General features: G+C 38.7%; 2 protein-coding genes across 2 annotated transcripts; both read left to right on the forward strand.

Moving 5' to 3' along the window:
• Window positions 1-353: 353 nt before the first annotated feature.
• LOC107092119 (protocadherin-8-like) lies at window positions 354-4,072 on the forward strand. Its single transcript, XM_015386424.1, has 3 exons — window positions 354-2,918; window positions 3,012-3,210; window positions 3,400-4,072. The coding sequence occupies exons 1-3, from the start codon at window positions 501-503 to the stop codon at window positions 3,711-3,713; spliced, it is 2,931 nt and encodes a 976-aa protein (XP_015241910.1). The 5' UTR covers window positions 354-500; the 3' UTR covers window positions 3,714-4,072.
• Window positions 4,073-7,799: 3,727 nt separating this feature from the next.
• Window positions 7,800-12,986, forward strand: LOC107092126 (leukocyte cell-derived chemotaxin 1-like). Its single transcript, XM_015386431.1, has 7 exons — window positions 7,800-7,848; window positions 8,012-8,155; window positions 8,533-8,673; window positions 8,791-8,904; window positions 9,010-9,163; window positions 10,536-10,705; window positions 12,480-12,986. The coding sequence occupies exons 1-7, from the start codon at window positions 7,804-7,806 to the stop codon at window positions 12,705-12,707; spliced, it is 996 nt and encodes a 331-aa protein (XP_015241917.1). The 5' UTR covers window positions 7,800-7,803; the 3' UTR covers window positions 12,708-12,986.
• The last annotated feature ends 7,038 nt before the right edge of the window (window positions 12,987-20,024 follow it).

Here is a 20,024-nt window from a genome sequence, read left to right on the forward strand (position 1 = left end):
TATTTATAAACCCTAATGTGAGTTCCACTCATTCAGATTGCATAACTTAAACAAATTCACTTCTTTAATGATATTCGAATTTATTTAGCTGCTCCTTTGATCAGAAAACAAGCACAACAAAACCGAGGCAAAACTAAACAAAAAATCCCGACACATCTGCATTTGTTCCTTTATCTTTCTGCCCCATTTTCTGTTGCATAAAGAAAGAAAAAAATATCAGAGCAGCGTTTTTCCCCCTTTGTGGATGTATTTTTAATTCTAAAGCGACGGATTGGTCACACTTGGTCTCATTAGCATGAGGAGCCGTATAAACCCCGCCACTGCAGAATTTGGAGCTGTGTTGAAGGGGAGGCTGCGAGCATATCTGGCTGCTGCGCGCTGTGAAGGACTAACTTTCAGCACAGTTCAGTTGGTAAAAGCAGGGCGCTTCATTGAAAGCTCGCTCCAGAGGTGAGCCCCATACAAAGAGACTACTCAGTGGGGGAAATACCTTTGCAAAGATGATTGAAACTTGTTGGCATCAGTGGATTCTTATTTTTTGTCTTCATCTTTGTTTATTCGTGTCTTGGACCCAGTCAGAAGGAAATACAGTGAGGTACCAGACCAGAGAGGAGGACGCACCAGGTACTGTCATCGGGAACCTCGCCAAGGACATGTCCTTGAGTTTGTCCCACTCATCCAAGACTAATTTCAGGATGATGAAACAATTTAACGACTCCTTTATCCGCGTGAGAGAAAGCGATGGACAACTTATTGTCGGGGAGCGGATCGACAGGGAGAGAATCTGCAGGCACACTCCACAGTGTCTGATTACTTTTGACGTGGTTAATTTCTCCAAAGACCGCTACAAATTGATCCACGTCGAGGTGGAAATAAGGGATGTTAATGACAACTCTCCAGAGTTTCCGAGCAGGGAGTCTGTGGTGGAAATCTCAGAGAACGCTGCGCTGGGGTCCCGTATCCCCCTGGACCCCGCTATGGATGCTGATGTAGGTTCAAATTATATACAAAGCTATCAGATTTCTGTGAATAGTCATTTCACCATCGATGTGCTCCAAAGAGCAGATGGGGTTAAATATGCGGAGCTTATTCTGATGAAGGAACTTGATAGGGAGGTTCAGTCCTCATATAACATAGAACTGGTGGCAAAAGACGGAGGAAATCCTCACAGATCCGGATCAACTAAGATAACAGTAAGAGTGACTGACTTTAACGACAACAGTCCCGTTTTTGACAAGAACAGCTTCTCAGTGAGCCTCCCAGAGGACGCGCCTGTCGGCACCGTGATTCTGGACCTGAACGCGGTGGATGCGGACGAGGGTCTGAATGGAGAGGTGGTCTATGGGTTCGGAAAACAGGTTTCTAGTGAGATCCGCGAACTTTTTCAAGTGGATAACAAATCGGGTCGCCTAACTCTAAAGAGTCCCGTGGACTTTGAGGATAAAAGCACATACGAGTTGGACGTGCAGGCAATCGATCTGGGCGCAAATCCGACCCCGTCTGTGTGCAAAATTATAATTCACGTCACGGACGTGAACGATAATGTCCCGGAGATCAGCATCACCCCTATAACCTCGATTTCCACTGGTGTTGCGTATATAAGTGAGGCAGCGGATAAGGATAGCCTGGTAGCGCTCATCAGCACCTTGGACAGAGATTCTGGCGTTAACAGCCAAGTTCACTGTTCCCTTTACGGCCACGATCACTTCAAACTCCGACAGGCTCACGAGGACAGCTACATGATTGTCACAGCTGCTGTTCTTGATAGAGAGAGGATCAGTGAGTATAATTTAACAGTCATGGCTGAGGATTTCGGGTCACCCCCGCTGAGAAAAATCACCCAGTTCACCATTAGGCTCAGCGATGAGAACGACAATGCACCCCACTTTGCGAGAGCTGTGTATGAAGTGTCAGTAGTGGAAAACAACGCTCCGGGTGCTTACATCACCACAGTGGAGGCCAGCGACGCAGATCTGGGTAACAACGGGAAGCTCACCTACAGGCTTGTGGACAGTGTCATTATGGGTTCCCCGGTGAACACCTTTGTGTCTCTGAACTCAGTTTCTGGCTCCATATATGCACTGAGAAGCTTCAATTATGAAGTGATGAAGCAGCTGGATGTGCACATTCAGGCAAGCGATGGGGGGTTACCCCAGCTGCAAAGCACAGCTATCATCAGGTTAAAAATAGTTGATCAAAATGACAACCAGCCTTACATCGTAGAGCCTCCACTCTACAAGGGGTCTGCTGAGCTTTTCCTGCCCAAAGATGCACCTGCAGGTTACTTTGTGACCCAGATTAGGGCCACAGATGCTGATGAGGGCATAAATGCACAACTATCATTTAAGATCACAGATGGGGGACATTTAGGATTTTCAATTAATAAAGACACTGGAAAGATGCTGGTGAGTCGAAAACTCACTTATGACCTCACAGACAGTGTTAAAATCACAGTAGCTGTCAACGACAAAGGCTCCCCCTCTCTGACTTCCACAGCCATGATTATTTTCAATTTCATAGAAGGTACACCGCCCAGCCAGCCTTCGTCAGCTGAAAATAGCAATGAAGAGCTCTTTGAATGGAATATGTCTGTAGCCATAATCATTGTCCTGGCTGGAAGCTGTTCTGTTCTTTTGCTAGCTATCATTATGATCGCTACCATTTGCAGCCGCAGGAAAAAAGAGACAAATGAGGAGAGCTACGACGAAAAAGAAGAAACGACAGATGCAGATAAAGTGGGAAAAAATCGTATGGAATCATTGATCATCAATCACAAAGGCAAAGCATTTGATGCCCATTCATTTCCAGAGGGCCTGCCTCTGGCCAGTAACAACACAACAGAGACCAGCAGTGAGGAAAGCAGGCAGACAACAGGAATCTTTGAGCCCAACACCAGGCCAGCAGAGGCCAAATTAAAGGTAAGCAGAGGCTTTCTATACATTTTAAGATTACCACCTTAACAGTTTGAGTTTTCTGAAAAACATTTTTTTTCTATATATGTATTTTTGCAGGGTTATTGCACACTACCAGGGTATGGAAAAGAAACTGTGAGGCCTATAACAATATGGAAAGGCAACTCATTCACAACTATCTCAGCAAGAGACCCCCAAATCAGTGGGAAGGATAGCGGAAAAGGGGACAGTGACTTCAACGACAGCGACTCTGACATCAGTGCTGATGTCCACAAAAAGGAGTCCCCACCAACAAACAGTGAGTGTCAGAAAACAAAATGACAAATCAATGCAGAGCCAAATTTGAGTTGCATATTCATAGGTGTTGAAGAATTTTTATGAATTATTTAGATTCATTATGTTTATTTGAGCTCTCTAGAGTCTCCTATCCTTAAACATTTATATGATACATCATCTTTGCAAGTGCTCCTGTCCTTTTCCCTTTCAGGTCTCTGGGCATGCACAAGTGAATGCAAAATACTGGGACACTCCGACCGCTGCTGGAGCCCATCAGCCAGCCGACCAAACACAAGCTTGGCCTGTGGACCACACCTGTCAACATTCTCAAAGACTGCCACGCTTCCCCGAGATGCCAGGAGGGAAAACTTTTATCCGGCCACTATCCCTAAAACCAATGGTCTGCAGAGCGTGTATGAAAAGGTCCAACACCAGGAGTTCGATTACATTCTGGTTGGTCCACCCACACCAGCTAGGATACAGGAGACAGACGAATTATCAATCCCTGAGTACACAAACTCTTAAAAGAACCCAAACTGTGTCTCAAACTGTAATTAAAGGCATTTAGTCTTTGTAATGTACAGATTTTTAATTCCAAATTGACTCCATGTTGGATTGTTGACGTGTTGAGTAACGTGTCGTGTGTGTCTTTTGGGTAATAGAAGACTGTTTATTGTATTATGTGTAATATGCAAGATTTTTTTATTGAAAATATATATTTTTAATAAGGATTCGTTGTAAAAAGTAATTTTACTATGACTTTTTAAAAGCATGTGTTACTATTTAAGGGCATGACTTTTGAACACTTAGCCTGAAAAAAAAAAAAATGCCTCCCTGCTGTGGAAAACAATCAAACCATGTTTGTGGTAGATATTATCCTGTTGTTGCACAAATAAAAAAAATAACTAAATTAAAACTGTCTTGCTGTTCAATAGTGATAAAAAAGGGAGATGTTTAGCATAATGCAGCCTCAATTAACCGCCTGTATGCATTTTATTTCCCTCAAAGGCTTTTGAGCTGTAGTAAATATAATGTAGTTCTAAACTGATAGTGAGTGAAAACCAATCTCCTTGTCTTCTCATCGTGCACAATGTGGCTACTCTGCTGCTACAATTTGCATGCAAATGTGGTGCTGCTGCTCAAATTTCCCCTACAATTGCATATTTTTCAAAAGTCAAAGAATCCTTTCACCTTCTGTGATTGCCTCCCAGCTTACCAATTATCCAAAAAATATAATCTAATCTGTTCCTAAGCAACAGGAGAGCAGTACATTTGGATCCCTTTTCCTGCTATTTTCTCTTACTTTTAGGTTATAATAAAGACAGAGAAACCTTGACCATAAAACTTTAAATCAGAAAGCTCGTAATTAAGCCAATGCTATTTTTCTATATGTGTGGCCATGTTTTTGTTACCTTGTGGGATAAATTTGTCAGAAAGATGCTTCATTCTGGGCACATATAGGTACTTGCTTTGAATGATGACTGGTCTCCATAAGGAGATATTTGCTACTTGGGGTTTTGGACTAAGATGTTAACTGTGTTTAGGTTAAAGTTAGAATTATGTACGGTATGTGTGTTGGTAATGGTTAGGGTAAGGGTCAGAGTTAGGCCATAGCAATGAGTGCAGTATGAACAAAAGTAAACAGATGTCCCCACAAGGATAATGTGACACACGGTGTGTGTGGTGTGTGTGTGAGAGAGAGAGGTATTTAGAGTCTGTACTGTCATCCAGCAAGCTGTCTAAATACATAAACCTAAGAATAATAATATTTACAATTTTGACTAGAGGTAAGGTGATAGCTTCTATCCTTGCTGACATGTTGGCAAACAACTTCAGAAAATCTGCAGCAAGCACATAAGAATATATGACAGGTAGTAGTCGACATTTATACTTTTCTGCATAAATTTGAAGTCAAACTGCATATTTTTTTTTTACATCAATTTAAGTAGATTAATCACCACACAACTGAAACAAGAGCATTCCATGGCAGGTAATTATTCATGTCCAGGAGGTTTTATTCTCATGGCCTCAGATAATTGACTTGTGCCTGTCCTGTAAGATCTCAGGGCTACATTTGATACATGGGATCACAGAAAAATGCTTAAACATTCTGTAGGAAGTAAGATAAAAGCACTTAGTCAGTTTAATTTTTATTTGCTGATATATTTCAGTTTGTTCATGATATAATAATAACTGTTCCTTAAGCTCTAGGCTTAAAAGTGAAGTACCACGTGGATCTGTGCCAATTCTTTTTACGGTATACATGCTCCCAATTCATGGAATTATCGGATAGCATTGGATTAAATTCCAGTTATCCCAATGACCGTTGTCCATAGATCCTAATGATCATTATATACTATAGGTATGGAAGAAAAAAATAGATTGCTCTGAACGTTCTGCATTTGATTGTAGATAAAAAAAAGTTATTTGCTTTGCACCAGAGTCTTTGAAAAGGAAGCTGATTGTGACTGGATCTGGATGGATTGAACTGGTCTCATAATAAAGTAAAAACATTGGTAGTATTTTTCATTAAGACCTATCATTTAAATAACATATCAAAGAGGTTTCTAAAATTGTTTTCTTTAATATTCACAGTACTGCAAACAATAGAAATATCCTGTCCAGGGGTGAGAATGAGAAACTAGTCCATGCATTTGTTAATTCAAGGCTGGACTATTGTAATTTTTTAATATCAGAAATTCCTCAAGCCTTCAGCTAATCAAAAATACTGCATCCAGTTTTGATTAAATTAAAAAGAAAGGTATTGTTTGTCCTATTTTAGATTTCCTTTACTGGTTTCCTATTAAATACAGAATAGAATTTCAAATTCTCCTTCCCACCTATAAAGCCCTAAATAACCAAGCTCCATCTTCTGTAAGAGATCTAATTGTTCCTTTGCTCTCAATTTGCAGGTTTACTAGTGGTTCCTATAATTTCTTAAAGTAGAATGGGAGACAGATGTTTTAGTTATCAGACTCCTCTAGTGTGGAAGCAATTAACAATTTGAATCTGTTAGGGAGACACTGTGTACTTTTAATACTGTGCTTAACATTTTCCTATTTGATAACACTTATATTTAGAGGAGTTCAGGTTACCCTGAGTTATTTTTCTAACAATGCTGGTATAGGTTTAGCCTGCTGGAAGACATAAGGACTATTTTTTCATTATTTTTGGTTTATTATGCTTTCTGCAATCCAAATCTGCAGAATTAAAAGTCCAACCTCTAATTTTATCTTCTCTTTGCTTTTTCATCATCTGGTCTGTTCTTGTTTGGCTGTGACTACATCTTGGAGGGAGACATCAGCTAGGCTGCTGCCTTTAACAACCTTCATTATACAGTAGATGATAGTTGATATTTTTAACATAGAAAGTATTTATAGATCACGGCCTCCATATTCCTTTAGTATGTCTGCTTCTGTCCTCTTGAACCCACAGTTGGCCTCAGAAGAAGGTCTTTCACACTGAGCCTTGTTTTGCTTTAACATTTTTTGTGTTAAAACTGAGGTTTTCCTAGCTTTTCTAGCTTTGCTAGATACATGCTTCCATAGATGGAAAATGTTAAACCAATCTGACTGTATGATCTGATTGAACTTTCTTTGTGAAATGCTTTGAAATCACATTTGTTGTTAAATGGCACTATATTAAGAAACTGAATTGAAATTAATATTTTCTAATTCTGATATTTAGATTATCTTTACCAATCTATTTGTGAAATAGAATTACAGAGAATGATTTTAAAAAGCTAACAATCTGAAAAAGAATGCTGAAACCTTATATAGATATCAGTCATAAAATTGATGAAAACATAGTATATATGCAAACATGATAACTTTTTGGCACAAAAGGGCAGCGCTAATCAGCAGCCACAAGGCAGGAGGTAGCATTGGAGGAGCTGCAGACATTCAAACCCCAGATCTAAAAATCTCTTTAAAGCACATTTGGTAATGCGTGCCACAAAACTGCGATTGATTATTTTTGTTGTTGTTGCTGTTTGTGTAGCTTATTTATTAGCTGGGTCAATACAGAGTTGGTGTAAAGATAGATGAAGCTTGTAGTAACATACCCCAAAAGATGGTTTTACAAGATCTGAAATCAGGATGGATAATAACTAATGTATGCAGACCTATTCAGACATTTTATAATGATTCTATTATATTTCCTATTTATAGTTATATATAATGGGAATGTGAAATACATGTGTATGGGTACCTTTTCAAGTCATTGTAGCTATAACACAACATAAATACCTTTAAGCTGGTATAGAGTATACTTCACAGACAGTGAGGTCAAGCACTATTGATCCATGTTATCATGTATGTGTGTTCTTTTTTTAATATATCAAAACAGTGCATCCCTGTCTTTAGCACATGGTATTAGACATTTTTTTTTGTTATTTCAAAGCTTCTTTGTAAGTTTGTCTTAGTTTTGCACCAGGGGCCACAGTTGCTGGGAGGAAAGATGGAGACCCAGGTAACATCGAGATGAAGAATTTTGCAATTTTATATTAACTTTACGTCATTCACACATACCTGTCAGAATGACTACTGGCGGATAACCCAGCTCTCAAAAAGAGAAGCAACTAGACAGGGAATTATAGAGCCACAGCAGAGAGATTATGGAAAAGGTGCAGGATTCAGCTGGTGGATCTTGCTGTGCTGTGGTAAGACAGTCTCTAGTCTTTGATCAGAATCATTACTGACATCTCTGACATGTTTGTAAAGCTTTCAATTCTGTAAAGTCTTAGGTTTTCCCAGCTGTACAAGTCTAGCCAAAGTCATTTTAAGCATTTGATACTGAAAATGTCTTTTGCTTTTTATTTTAAGGGTCAAAGGACATCCAACACAGCACCTTCTACCAGAGTGAGTCGGATGTTAAGATTTGGAGTTGTAGCGCTTATTGTTGGGGCAGCATTCATGTTGTGTGCATCTGTGGGTTCCCTCTACATGTGGAAAGTCAGTGATAAAAATGTAAGTGAATTGGAATTATATGTTGAAAATGTTGAATAGTGTGCAGGATTTCAACCCTGGAGTTGCACAAGTTGATTCATTGTGCTCTTCTAAATTTCACAAGCAACAGCATAATGTTTATTTGTGTTCTAATGAGCTCACATGTGGGGCAAACCTCCTCATCCGGGTCTGCAACAGCGTCTTCTGTTGTGCTTTAGTCAAATTCTCAGTGTGTTAAAACAACAAAGGATTTTGTTCCATTGAAATGACTACGAGGGGGTAAATAACACAAAGCAACATGAAGCTGGTTCCTGCCTGTGCTGTTTGTGTTTACCACTTTCTAATTTACATAACTCCACCAATCAGTCATTTTAACATCTCACTTTGAATGCTGTCAGGTTTATAATGTTCACTACAGCGCGAACATCAACGGGGAGGTGAGGGAGGGTTCCATGGAAATTGATTCTGACAACAATCTGCAGAGATTTCAAACTGGGAGCGGAGCTAGGGAGGCTGTGGAGATTCATGACTTTCAAATTGTGAGTAAGTTTGTCCTTGTTTTCAGTTTCTCTCAGAGCTCAGCTGAGACCTTCTGTGTGCTTAGCAAAGTAGCGAAACTGTGAGTGTAAACATGGCATCTCTGTGACTTGGTGCAGGGAATAACTGGAATCCGATCTGTTGAAGGAGACAAATGCTATATAAAATCCCATATCACAGCAAAACTTCTGCTCATGGGAGCACATAACAAAGACACACTGATGTTTGACCTGGTATGTGTGGAGGTTCTATGACACGCTATGTTGAGAATTTGGAAAGAAAATGAGAAATTGCAGCATTGATCTAATTTGGAGAAACTGTGTTTATTCTCTTGTCAGACAGATGGATTGATGCCTGAGAGGTTTGATGAGGAGTTTCTTGTATGGGTTGCAGCAAAGCAACCACTGAGGAACACCACATTTTTGAGCAACAGAATTCTGGACCTTTGTAGAGAACTACCAATTTTCTGGCTCCAACCCATGTACCTTAAAGGTTACTTCTTCTTTTTCAAATCTGTCTGATGTTTTAGGATGCCCCAAGCAGGATTTTACTTGTGTTTACAATTCCAACCAAGAAAAACTTTGGAACAGAGAAAAGCTATGCTTATTCCTGTCATATGGTCTTCATAATCATAGGGACAACTACAGATTAAACAATTGTCCAGTAGGCAGTCACTGATATCTTCCACAGGTATTGTTAAGTCCCACAGGGTCATCAGGAAGCTGAATGTTTCGATGCTGCATTATTAGAACAGTATAATGGAAAAGTATGTTGAAGGAAAAGAGTAAGAAGGTAAAAAATGTAATTAACATAGGCAGACATGAAACACTTTAAACATATTATGTTCAATGTCTTACCATATCTTATATTCTGCTACAATATAAAGCTTCAAGATAAATTTGCAGATTATTTCTAAACCTAAATGTAATATACTGTAAGGATTTATTACAAAGTGAGATATTTCAGTTCACTTTGCTGAACAGCAGATAAAAATCAAACCCTCCCTTTATTACAAAATTAAAGTTTTACTGATTGATAAACAAGGGTTTTAAAACAGAAAAAAAAATGGCTTCATACTAATGGACATTGCTTTCCAGCAGGAAGTTACAGCCACCTGCATAAGGAGGATAATCTGCAACAGGTCAATGCTAAAAAAGTTGGCAGGTCCCATTTGCAATAGGCCTTTTCATCAGTGTTTTCAACCCTTCTTTTAATTTTGTGTTTTCATTCACTAAAATAAATAATTTTTATTATTATTTATGAACATATGTTTGTATATGTGTATTAGTCAACATGTCATTTGGGTAGTTGTGGGTAATTGTATATATATATATATATATATATATATATATATATATATATATATATATATATATATATATATATATATGGGGCCTGAGCAGGCAGTCGGGGTGCCCTAGGCAGTTCCAGAGTTTGGCTATACCTTAGGCTCTTTCTGATGTAATTGAAAGAAGAAAGAAACTCCTCTCAAATACACTGCACTTAATTTTAAGTTCAGCAGTGTACTTTTTTCATAACTCATGAAAATCTAAACCGTAATTGTTTTTCTTATCTGCTGACACACTTGTATAATTTCCTGCTTTGTCTTTAAAGCTATTTGAACACTTGAACATCTTTAATATACACTAATTTTAGAGCTCAACAGCAAAAAAAGACTTACAAAGTCATGTATTAAAAAAGAATGAACTTGAAACATGCAACACTGCTTGATATCACTGCTGCTGAATGAATTATTCAAGACATCTGAGACAGCTCCAGCTATGTAGGATTCAGCTCCGAGGACATGTATTGCATCTTGTGGATGTTGACCCAAAACTCTTGCCTCTTGTGGATGGAGTAACAGATGGGGTGAGGAAAAAGGGAGGTATGCGACGAGCCAAACGGCAGTTAGACATGCAGAAGATCAAGGCATCCACTGAGGGGAGGGACCTGGTGAATCGTAGGGATCAGGAAGCCGAGGATGAAGAACAGTCAGCTGTGGGGTCAGGGTACAATCCGGAAAACCCCTACCATGTGAGTAATCATTTCATCAACAACACTAGTTAGAGTATATAAATCTACACAGCTGGTTAATATTTGATTAGTTGTCAAGAGGGACATTCTAAGCCCTAAAGCAACCCTAAAAGTGTTGTTTTGAAATGACTTCTTCACAGCTGTGTTAAAGGATACAGGATTGTAATGGTTGTGTAAATTGGATTTTAAGCAATGGTCGGAAAATAACTTTGTTCTATGGTGGTTATATATGGAACGAAGTGTGTTCCTTTTTTCATTTCAAAAGGAATTATCTTTATCCTGAATTGAATCTCTCCCAAATGCAATTAGTTCTGTATTGCTTTACTATGCCACAAACTTTGTTCGGCATTGATTTCAAGATCAAATAAGACTTTCCTGTTCTCCCTGGAGTGCCATCTTTTTTTTCTAAACAACCCAAATACTAATTCCATCGCTCACCAGTATGACAAATTAGGTTGTCAAGTGATAGAATGATAAGTTTGCAGCAGTGCACCATTTAAAAACAAAAAACAAAATGCTGGATCTCATAAGAAAAATCCAGAAGAGACTTCAAGAATGCATAAAATATATGCAATAGACCTCTATTTTTAGTTTCAGACATTTTTTATATACTAAATTTATTAATGCCTGAATTCAGTATGCAAATAAAAATATTAAATGTTAATAATAAATTAAATACTGTTTAATAATCTTACAGCTATTTTGGTTATAATTTTCAGACTCATTAAAATAACCCAAGAACAATAGCTCTGTCAGGATTTATTACTGTTAAAAACTATCATCTCCGTATATGCTTGAGCCTGAAGGTCTGAGAAGTGCTTATGAAATTGTTAACCGAAACAATATTTAATACAGTTGTTGTCAAGCTTTAAGAGTAAAACGTGTTGTATAACACGGCATGTACACAAAATTCAAGTTAAATCCATCCACCCATCTTCTGCTTATCCGTCAGGGTCACAGTGGGGCTGATGCATATCTCCAGCACCTTGGACAGGGCCCCAGTCTGTTTCAAGCCATCAATTAAATATGCTCTTATAAATTATTTGGATATGCTACAAGCCAAAGAAAACAAAAACTTGATTCAGTAGTGAATGTTGATGTGGCAACCAACTCTAAATGGGTGGAACATTATTATTAAGTACTAAAATCAGCTTCCTACGTGTGCAAAAGAAGCTCTGATGAATTTAATTGACACAGAAAAGGCAAAGATGTAAACCATTTTTATGCCATGTTGGAATGCTTTTGTGTTGGAATTAATTTCACGTTTGGTAGTGCATCTTACGTTCCACTTGGCGCCTTGTTTCCGTTAACCCCATGCACTTATCTTTGTTCTTAATTTGTTTCTGTTTATAGAAATTGAGAATCTTCTGTTGCCTGTAAGATACCGACTGCTTCTACAAACACTGCGAAACTCAAACTGAAAAAATAACATCAAAACTATCCATCATCCATCTTTCATATATTTTAAGAAAACTGGTTAAAATAAATAAAAAGAAACAGTGTTGTTCTGAATCCAGTCCTTATCTCAGCTGCTGTGTCTTCTTTGCTGCTTCTTCAATAGTTAGGGGATAATCTGACATCTTTAATGTCATTTTTCTGTGGTTAAAGTTTCTACTATTCCAGCATGATGAACCAATATGGAAAAACTCAATGCTCAGATTTTCATAGTTTCTACATTTTTGAGATGTTTAAAAGAGATAATTTGAACTTCATATATAGATTTAAAAAACTAATTTGCTGCTTCTAATATTAATCCTCTTTTATATAACCACAGCGCAGCGGAGAGCCCAGAGAGGAGAGCACCATGACCTTTGACAGCATGCTAGACCACCAGGGAATCTGTTGCTCAGAATGCCAGCGCAGCTACACTCACTGTCAGCGAGTGTGTGAGCCTCTACGTGGCTACTGGCCTTGGCCCTGCAATTACAGAGGGTGTCGTTTGGCTTGTCGAGTCATTATGCCTTGTCGCTGGTGGGTGGCACGCATTTTGGGTGTTGTGTAGCCTTTTCGATTGGAAAAGGAAGTGCCTTTCTTTCCATTGCCAAAGGTCTCAAAGTCATACTACTTTTCTGACGTAGACTTTATAACTTATAACATAACTTGCATGCTGTGGTAAAGGATTCAGTAAAAGAGAAGAATCTAAATTTCTCTAGGCATACTTCTTCCATTTCATTATTGTAGAACTAGAATATATACAGTAGATGCAACCCTTGAATCAAAAATAAAGAACACCTTTTTAATAGCTTGGAGCTAAAATTTTAGAACACTGCAGTGTGTTTAGTAAAAGGCTTGAGACTGAATCCAAAATGCTCAACAGATTATCCACTTTTCTCTTACTGTGCAGGCTTTCAATAAATTCTAATTACAGTATGCGTGCTTTGATCTTGATGTTTTCCTGTGTCTCTCTGTGTTTCCATGGTTCCACTGGGTGTTTTCTTCTCTTATTTTGATAAAAACTGAAGTGACAGCAACAGTTGCCGTAACTTCCATTTACAGCTCCGATTCAGTTTGAGGGCAACAAAAGTTTGACGTGCGCTAATACGGGCTGAGTGGTTTGGCAGTGATGGAAAAGATTTCCATCAAAATGACAGTTGATTAAATAGATAAGTTTTACTTTTTCGGAAAAGGAGACTATGTATTAACAAGGTAGAAAATATTATCCCCGAAAGAGTCCTCTTTTTATAGGCTGATTTTGTTTTTTGCCTAAGCCTGAATAGCTCATAATCAAACTTAATCTGATTATTATCTTTAAAGCTGAATGCCAACTTTTAAAATAACTAAAAACAGCCATGTTGTGATCAAGATGATTTCACAGAGGGTTATCCAGGCACATCAAATTACAACAGATGTGAAATTGCTCCATATCTGCCTCTAAAGCTGCATTGAATCTCTGAAGCAGTACGAGGAGGCAACACAAAAGAGATGCTTGTCTTTTTTTCTGCTTGGAGATTTTTTCTGGTTTTCACGCGGGTAGAGGTGCTTATCACATCTGCAGTGCCGATAAGGCGGCCTCCGTGCTTCCGTAGGCTATATAATATTAATCCCTCTCCCACGTCTGCAGATACACTTAAAGGAAGGTGACAAGCATGACATATCCAGGACCTCCTGATGGCTCGTGCTCTCGAGTGCAGCCGCTAAAAGAGCCCCCAAGTACCCTCAAGTGATGTAAATTTGCAGGGGGAGTCCAATTTCCATCACACTGCTGTCACTGTCATGGTCATTAAACTAAATCATCCTGCTGTGTGTCACAGTGCTTTCATTTTAAAGGCCCCTCTATAATGGAGTTATACTTGCACTGCAGATTGCAGCACAACAGTAAAATGTCTGACCTGACATCACCTGTAGGAATAACCAGAACATTATTCTTTCATTCAAACTATGTGGGATGAAGGAAATCTTAAATATTTTCTTTCATCTATTGTGCAACAGTTTCACGTCTTTTATAATTGTATCAAGTCTAAGTAAAGTAAATGCACACACTTGCAAATCTCTCAAGTCTCCCATTTTTATATTATATCCAGACATTTCCATATTTCTTTATTTGATTAAATATGAGATAAGGGTAGGAAACAGAACTTTTATAAAACAAATAATCAAAATCGGATTAATGCATTTGTATTCAAAAAATGTATCTTAATAAAACTTAATACAAAAAAACTGCATCAATTTCAGAAGTTACTTGATTAGTTAACAGACAATGCTCTTTAAGGGTCCAGAAGTTTGTGGGAAAACATTGGAGAAAGAAACACAACATTTAAAAGCTAAAATTATGTCAAAGAAATATACCAACAACTCAGGTATAAATCCATGGGAAAGAATGGATGAAGCTGAAAGTAAAGTGATTTTGATAAGCTAATCCTCCCAGGGAAATTATTCCACAATGATGCTCTAAACAAAAGATCGCAGTCACTCTTAATCTCAGCGTAAAATGTAGTATGATAAGAAATCTATCACTTTGGAACCTTAGGCAAGGTCTTTGAAGATCAGATTTTAAATTGGACAGAAACCCAGGGTGGGCCTGAGGAATCAGCAGTAATATCTTAAATAAATTCTGAAATTAACTGGTGGCCAGTGGGGAGACTATAAAATCTAACTAATCTGCTCTCATTTTAGGCTTTAAAAAGAAGTCTGGCTGTTGCATTTTTATTTATTTATTTTTTGTTCACCATCTGCAATTTGTGTAAACTTTATTGCCTTAGTCAGGGGTTTAATGAGCTGCAAAAATGTATTTGAGATTAGATAAAAGCATGAATGACTTTCTCTAAATTCTTTTTTGAAGAAAAAACTATCTGACAACTCCATTCAACTGTTTTTATAAAGATTGAGTTGACATGCTTTTTAAAGGTGAACATTTTTTTTTTTTTTTATATTAGAGAATCTTGAATGGACATACTATCAGAAAAGCAGAAAAATCCTCTAATATAATGCAATGAGCTGCAAAGGTCTAGTTGGGAAAATGTGTCAACAGGATACCTATTTGTCATGCATTGAAATCCCAAACTTGTTCTTAAAGAGAGGGAGCCTGGTGGAGAGGACACCATGTGGGGACGTTGATTTGTTCTAGAGATGAAAGGGGCAACCCTGGAAAAGAACTTAGCCTCTTTTCCACTGAAAGCCCCAGGATTTAGAGCCCCAGAATTTGTCTAACCTGGTTAGTAGGAATCATGGATTCATCAGCATGCTTTGTCATATATGTACATATGTTACGTACTGTAACCCCATATTCTATGAATATAGGCGTAGCCCTTTAAGGCTCTCACTGGTGGGTTTATCCCTTCACGAGCGCTTGAGCACTGAAAACTTTAGTCCACGCCCACCTGCTGTTTGGGCCCCACTCCGGTCAGTATAAATAACTGTGAGACCGGACAGTTGGCTAAAATTTTTTCTTCAGCGACTGAAGAGCACTAATTTTGAGATGTCCAGCAGTGACAGCATCCATCTGTGTCCCTCCTGCCAGAAGGGCTACATCATGGGGTTTAACTTCCATGCCATCTGGGAGTGCTGCCTCAGTCCGCTGAATGCAGGCCCCAGTTGACCTGCCCCTTTTGTGAGCTGCTCCCTCTTGAGGACAAGCAACGGAGGGTAGCTAGCTTCACGCGGCTGCCGAGGAGGCTTTTCCCATGGCAGACAGCTACTGGCTGGACAACTATCTGTGGGACAAGCAAAACTAAGAGAAACTAAACCTTGAGTCCAGTGGGTGGCGGTAATGAAAGAGGAAGAGACTTCAAAAGGATCTCAAGAAGCAGACAGACAGCATCCAAGTTATCTGTATTCTTGCAGCGCTTCATAGAACCATGAAAAAAAAAAAAGTATATTTATACATGTAGATGAAGGGGTCACACTCTACTTAATTAGGTATACATGAAAAGTCAGTCAAATCAGAGTCTATATTTCTTGTTTCCACAATAACCAAAGTGAAAGCGCTCAGTCAGATCATTACACCATATCAACATTTTTCTTTAAACTGTAGTGAAACAGTTTATATTTAATACCAACATTAACCTAAAATGTAAAAACCTTCCAGCACAACCTATGATATTTTATATTCTGTCACTTGCAGTTCTTACCACATACCTCATGAACAGCTTATATTCACTTTCAGTCACAACAAACAGATATTAGGAAGCAGGAAATCCCAGGGCACCTTTCTAGGTTTGTGCACCTCTCCTGGTATTTCAACTGCTGCAGGTTAGCTTAACTAGCCTAGCAGTTAGACTGCCCTGTTAGCAGGATTTTATCACTCTAAAAGCATATTTAAAAGAATCCATAATCCTTATGAACTGGATATAGAGATAAAGTTTTGAAGTAAAAAATATATCAAACAACTTTTTGTGTTAAAATAATTAATGGATAACGGACGACTGCCAGAGACCCCACTCCATATGCTTGCTCAGGATATGGACAATGGCCTGAGGACCCGGGACTCTGCTGATTTGAAGTAGGCTATTTCTTTACAAACTTAGAGCAAAGATTAAGCATTTACTGTTTGACTGTTTGTGTTAAAATAGTTAACGGGTAATGGTCGACTGATGTTAGCCAGGGATTCTATTCCACATCCTGGCTGAGAAGGCAGACCGAATCTCCCTGCCTCAAAGACCCGGGGTTCTGCTGCTTTGAAACAAATTCAAATTTTAAGGTACAGTAGAGGATTTTCGCAAATATTTGAAAAGCCCCATTCTCTCCACTTTAAAAAAAGTGCACATACACAACCCTGTAACTGAGAGGTATCACCTATTAAACGAGTGCGAGAGCATGCACAAGCCCATTTCTCCTTGTGCACCCTCTGTTTAGAAGTTTCTGCTTCCATCGCTCATACAAACTTACTTTCCAAAAGAAGATTGGCAATTTTTCCACTATGTCAGACTATCCACCGGTAAGTTAAAATGGGGAAGAGCACGTAGGACAGCCTTACGTTAACATATAACCAGAATGATTGACAATTAGGAGGACCACTTATTTTGATGATCCACCCAGAAAGGGAACATCCTCCACTATACCTTTAAAAGTCATCTATTTCTTGATAAAACTAATTACACAGATGTGGTGTACTTTCTTGTTTAAAAATATTTCAAGATATATTTTGTGACAAACTAAAGGTATATATATATATATATATATATATAATAAAAAAAAAGAATCTTTGCACACTCTCCATCGGTAAATGTTGCCATGTGAGGAACAAGAAACTTCAGCTGTACAAAACCCCACCCATCAAAAGCCCCAGGGAACCTAGAATGTTGTAGGTGTGTAATAGGGCCAAAGTAAAACTCTAGGAAAGTGAAAGTACCTGATTACACATTTATGGAAACCTGTGCTTTCAACATTTTTTGAGTGGCATTGGAAAAGGGGCTTAAGTTAGAGACTCCAAACACCATGAGATTAGGGTGGAGGCTCGCTTTCTGATGAGACTAAACCTCTGAATATACTGCCAGAGCTCTAATGACACATTTTTGTCACAACCATAGTACGCATAACAGTTAAGTCAAAGCTCAGGCCTAAATTTACCTGAGCATATGCGGCATGACTATATTGTGTTTGACAAAACACACTAATGTGACACGAGTTTCAGCTAAGTTGCAAACATCAATGGGAAAAGCATATATAGACACAAACCTCATAAGATCTATGACAAAACCTGGTTCTTTAAAGCACTGGCTCTGGTGTCAGAAAAAAAATTGTACCCTACACTTTGCATATTATCTGTAATTATATATTTTTTTAGTGTAATATCTACCCTCCACTTTACTTTTATACATTTATGTTCTGTCATTGGCTCGCACTCATATTTTGTTCAATAACCTGTTGGGACAATGGACTCTTAAGTCCAGACTAAAAGAGCTGGAAAACAAAGGGATGACAGACAGACCCTCCAACACTGAAAGCAAAAACTCAATGTGGCATTTAAACAAACCAAAAAAAAAAAATCTCAAAACAGCAGCAGTTTTTTATGTTTTATTTATTTATTTGTTTATTCCATCCCCAGGCCCTGTTTCGAAAAAAATAAATAAATAAATAAATAAATAAAAAAAACTTGTCTCTTTTTGCCATCCCTCTGTATCCTGAGAAGAGAAATGCACCCCCATTGAGTAGAAAGACGAATGTGTTGGAGATCAGCTTCAGGAGGCGAGACAGTGGTGCCTTTTTCTTTGTCTCCCCCTCTGGAGCTCAGCTTACCCTGGGAGCCCTGCAGGCCAGGGAACAAACAGAGCTTTGTGAGCACCGACCCACTGCGCCCAGCAGCCACACTGCAAACCTTCAACTCCTGTGCTAATAAGATGCCACACATGAGGAATTCACTCAGCTGACAGGGGAGGGGGCGCTTTGTTGCATCCACCTGTGCTTTCATCATTGCCCATCATGACATGCATGGGCAAGCATGGTGCTGGGGATGGTGAAAGGTTTCATTGACTAATCATCCTCTCACCACTAAAACTGAATACAATACTTTTGGGAGAATTGATCTTTTCTTGCGAGAATTAGTACTAATCACAGCTGTGCAGTCATGATAACTCCCTGTAAATATGTCAATATTCTGTCGTAAATTTAAGCACTGTTGCCCAAGAGGCTTAAAAAGTGTGAACAGGAGTGAGAAGTGAACCACTCTAGCCAATGTGTCCTACATTTGATGGCATGTTTTCCATTACACCCAGACACGAATGCAATAAATAGTACTGACAGTCCATTTTGCACCTTAACGATGAACACAGAAACCCTTTTAGGCCTGCTCATTATGTTTGTCTGTGAAAAAGCACTGCAATACATTTATAGATGCTGGCACTGGAGAACCTGCACCAAAAGAAAAAGACCAGGCTTCAGAATGTTTGTCTTTTGTTTTCTCCTGAATGCTCAAAGATGCATGGCTGGATGAAGGGTTGTTGTGCTACAAGGCTTAAATGCTTTTTAATCCCATGGTTGAGTGACCACTTGCAGTTCTGCCCAGTACTCTGCCTGCCACTTGCAGGTCCCTCGGAAGTTTTCTTTCATGCCTCTCTCTCCCTTTCTCTCAGCACTCAACGCTCTTTTTTTATATGAAAGTCCTAAACATTTTTTTTTTGCTTTTTTTAATCAAATGCCTGCTAGTACAGCATAAAACAGGTGTGACTTGTTTATTTTGCAGAGTTAAAACTCCAAATACTGGTTATAGACCTGCCTGCCTTCAGTGAATTATGGTCAACGTTATGAAACATTATGGCAATTACTCTGCACACTCACTGCAGGGATTTTTTTTCTCCTTCTGAGTATTGCACTCGGTTGCATGGTGTCCTTGTTACACTTAAATAGGAAACCTGTACTGTGGTGTGGGTGTAAATTGGACACAGTACTGGAATTTGCACCACTGCTCTCTGAAGGACAGACTGTGTGTGTGACAGTTAGTGTGGTGGTGCAGCAGCCTGCAGTGGATGTCAATAGTTGCACTAAATAAGGTTAGGCAGTTATCTTTAAATCACAGCAGTGGTGTGCTCTCAGGAATGATACTGTATAAACATGGAAAACATTGCAAATTTAGAACATCGACTATGGCAAATTAACTTTATGAACCAAATCCCTTAATCAATATTGTAAGAAATATTCAGTTTTCAAATTATTTAGATAATAAGCAGTTAGCTAACTCTTTTCAGTTTACACAAATCAGGATTCCTAAACCTTAGAAGTCATACTTAAAATGAATCATGATCAATAAACCAAAACACAAGTATCAAAAGGTTCTTGTGTGTTGTTTTACTGAAATCCCTTAAAGGTACACTATGCAACCGGTGTTGATTTTCCAGTGAGGCTCCCTCCAGAGGGCGAAAGTAAAAGTGCACTGTCGTAAATATGC

The sequence above is a fragment of the Cyprinodon variegatus genome, unplaced genomic scaffold, assembly GCF_000732505.1.
Source record: "Cyprinodon variegatus isolate N-32 unplaced genomic scaffold, C_variegatus-1.0 Scaffold368, whole genome shotgun sequence".
NCBI lineage: Eukaryota > Metazoa > Chordata > Actinopteri > Cyprinodontiformes > Cyprinodontidae > Cyprinodon > Cyprinodon variegatus.

Bases quoted from the DNA above. Each gene is read 5' to 3' on its own strand.
- LOC107092119 (XM_015386424.1), top strand. From the start codon at position 501: ATGATTGAAACTTGTTGGCATCAGTGGATTCTTATTTTTTGTCTTCAT. The intron at 2,919-3,011 runs GTAAGCAGAGGC...GTATTTTTGCAG, and splicing joins CAGCAGAGGCCAAATTAAAG to GGTTATTGCACACTACCAGG. The intron at 3,211-3,399 runs GTGAGTGTCAGA...TTTCCCTTTCAG, and splicing joins GGAGTCCCCACCAACAAACA to GTCTCTGGGCATGCACAAGT.
- LOC107092126 (XM_015386431.1), top strand. From the start codon at position 7,804: ATGGAAAAGGTGCAGGATTCAGCTGGTGGATCTTGCTGTGCTGTG. The intron at 8,156-8,532 runs GTAAGTGAATTG...GAATGCTGTCAG, and splicing joins GGAAAGTCAGTGATAAAAAT to GTTTATAATGTTCACTACAG. The intron at 8,905-9,009 runs GTATGTGTGGAG...TTCTCTTGTCAG, and splicing joins ACACACTGATGTTTGACCTG to ACAGATGGATTGATGCCTGA.